Source organism: Mus caroli, chromosome 10 (assembly GCF_900094665.2).
Source record: "Mus caroli chromosome 10, CAROLI_EIJ_v1.1, whole genome shotgun sequence".
Classification (NCBI taxonomy): domain Eukaryota; kingdom Metazoa; phylum Chordata; class Mammalia; order Rodentia; family Muridae; genus Mus; species Mus caroli.
In genome coordinates, this window is record NC_034579.1 from 112,848,749 (window position 1) to 112,850,359 (window position 1,611).

General features: G+C 42.1%; 1 protein-coding gene across 1 annotated transcript in view; it reads left to right on the forward strand.

Annotated features, from left to right (window-relative positions):
• Window positions 1–1,175, forward strand: part of Tmbim4 (transmembrane BAX inhibitor motif containing 4) — a 19,200-nt gene extending 18,025 nt beyond the window's left edge. The window contains exons 6-7 of the mRNA XM_021174437.2: window positions 103–148; window positions 883–1,175. Coding sequence (XP_021030096.1) covers window positions 103–148; window positions 883–1,089 — 253 coding nt within the window. The 3' untranslated portion in view covers window positions 1,090–1,175. The remainder of the gene's footprint in view (window positions 1–102; window positions 149–882) is intronic.
• The last annotated feature ends 436 nt before the right edge of the window (window positions 1,176–1,611 follow it).

A 1,611-nucleotide genomic window follows, 5' to 3' on the forward strand; every position in this document is an offset into this window, starting at 1 on the left:
TTTGGTTGACCTTTGGTTTAGTGAGGAATATTGTGACCTTTGGTTGACCTTTGGTTTAGTGAGGAATATTGTGACCTTTGGTTGACCTTTGGTTTTTTCCAGGTTGTTGGCTGCTTTGTGGATTTTGTGCTTGGCAGGATTCTTGAAGGTGAGTTGTTTTAGAACAGCTAACTCGAATATAACTCTGCCTATGTCAGCATAAGTCACCTAAAAGTCCCTGATGTCATTTATAGAGGACACTTAGTTGAAATTATCTAGAGTACTTATATGTAGAATATAGAATAATTTCAGTGAAAATCAGTCTTATGTTAGTCATTATCCCCAACTGAGAAAAAGATGCACGCACAAATAAGAGAAATGGTAGACAAAAGGCCCTGACTTAGAGCTGCCAACCTCCAAGTGGCCCTCTTTACTCTAAAAGACATGGAGCTGAAGAGAGAAAAGGTTCTTGCCCTTAAGCCCGCCCGACGGCCTGAAGTTGATCCCTGAGAACCACAGAGGGCAAGGCCTCTCCTGATGTCCACATTCATACGCGCTGCTGTGGTGTGCATAGTCCCCCACCCCACCCCACCCCACCCCCAGGAAATGACTAAATGTCACAAAAAATTTAATTCTTAAAAAAGTAACATTCAAAAACAGTTCAAGTCAAGTAGTGAACTTAACTGAAAGATAACTGCTTCTCCACACATGCCCGCTTCCATGAAACAAGTAAACATGAGTTTAGCTCTGCCTGCCTTCCGCCTGCATCATCCATCTTCATCCATCATCGTTGTGTGTCCTTGTCACACACGTGCCACTGGCAGGAGATTGCATTTGAAGTCTCTGAAGTGGATCTGGTGTGACTCCTGAGGATAAACGTATTCCTTACTCCCTTGTCTGTAGCTGTTTTTTTACAGTGAGACGGTGGAGCTGGTCTTGGCCTCTCTAGGTGCCCTCCTCTTCTGTGGGTTCATCATCTATGACACACACTCGCTGATGCACAGACTCTCTCCCGAAGAGTATGTGATAGCTGCCATCAGTCTCTACATGGATGTCATCAACCTCTTCCTGCACCTGTTGAAGTTTCTGGAAGCAGTTAATAAAAAGTAACTGAGCAGTGTTCAGAGACAGTTCTATTATGAAAGACGCTTGAATTAAACTTAAATGTTAACATTAAAGGCATATGTGATCTTTAATGGCATTCTGTGTTCTTCTACAATTTAGAATCTAACTATTTTGGTTTTCTTCTCATTTCCAAATTCTTGACTTCAAGTCTCAGGCAAGAGCTATTAAAATGTCTTTCCCTTTTTCATAAACTGAGGCAGGGTCTCTATGTAGTCCAGTATGGCCTCTAACTCAGGGCCTTACTGTGTCAGCTTCCGATGTCCTGGGAATACACATATGTGCCACCTGCCTGGCATATATATATATATATATATATATATATATATATATACATATATATATATATATATGTGTGTGTGTGTGTGTGTGTGTGTGTTTTGCAGGCACATCTGTATATGTAGCATGTGTATGTCTGGGGTCTGCAGAGGCCAGAAGCGGGTGTTGTATCCCCTGGAGCTGGAGTTACAGATGGTGGTAACATGGAAACTGCACTGGAGTTCTCTAAAA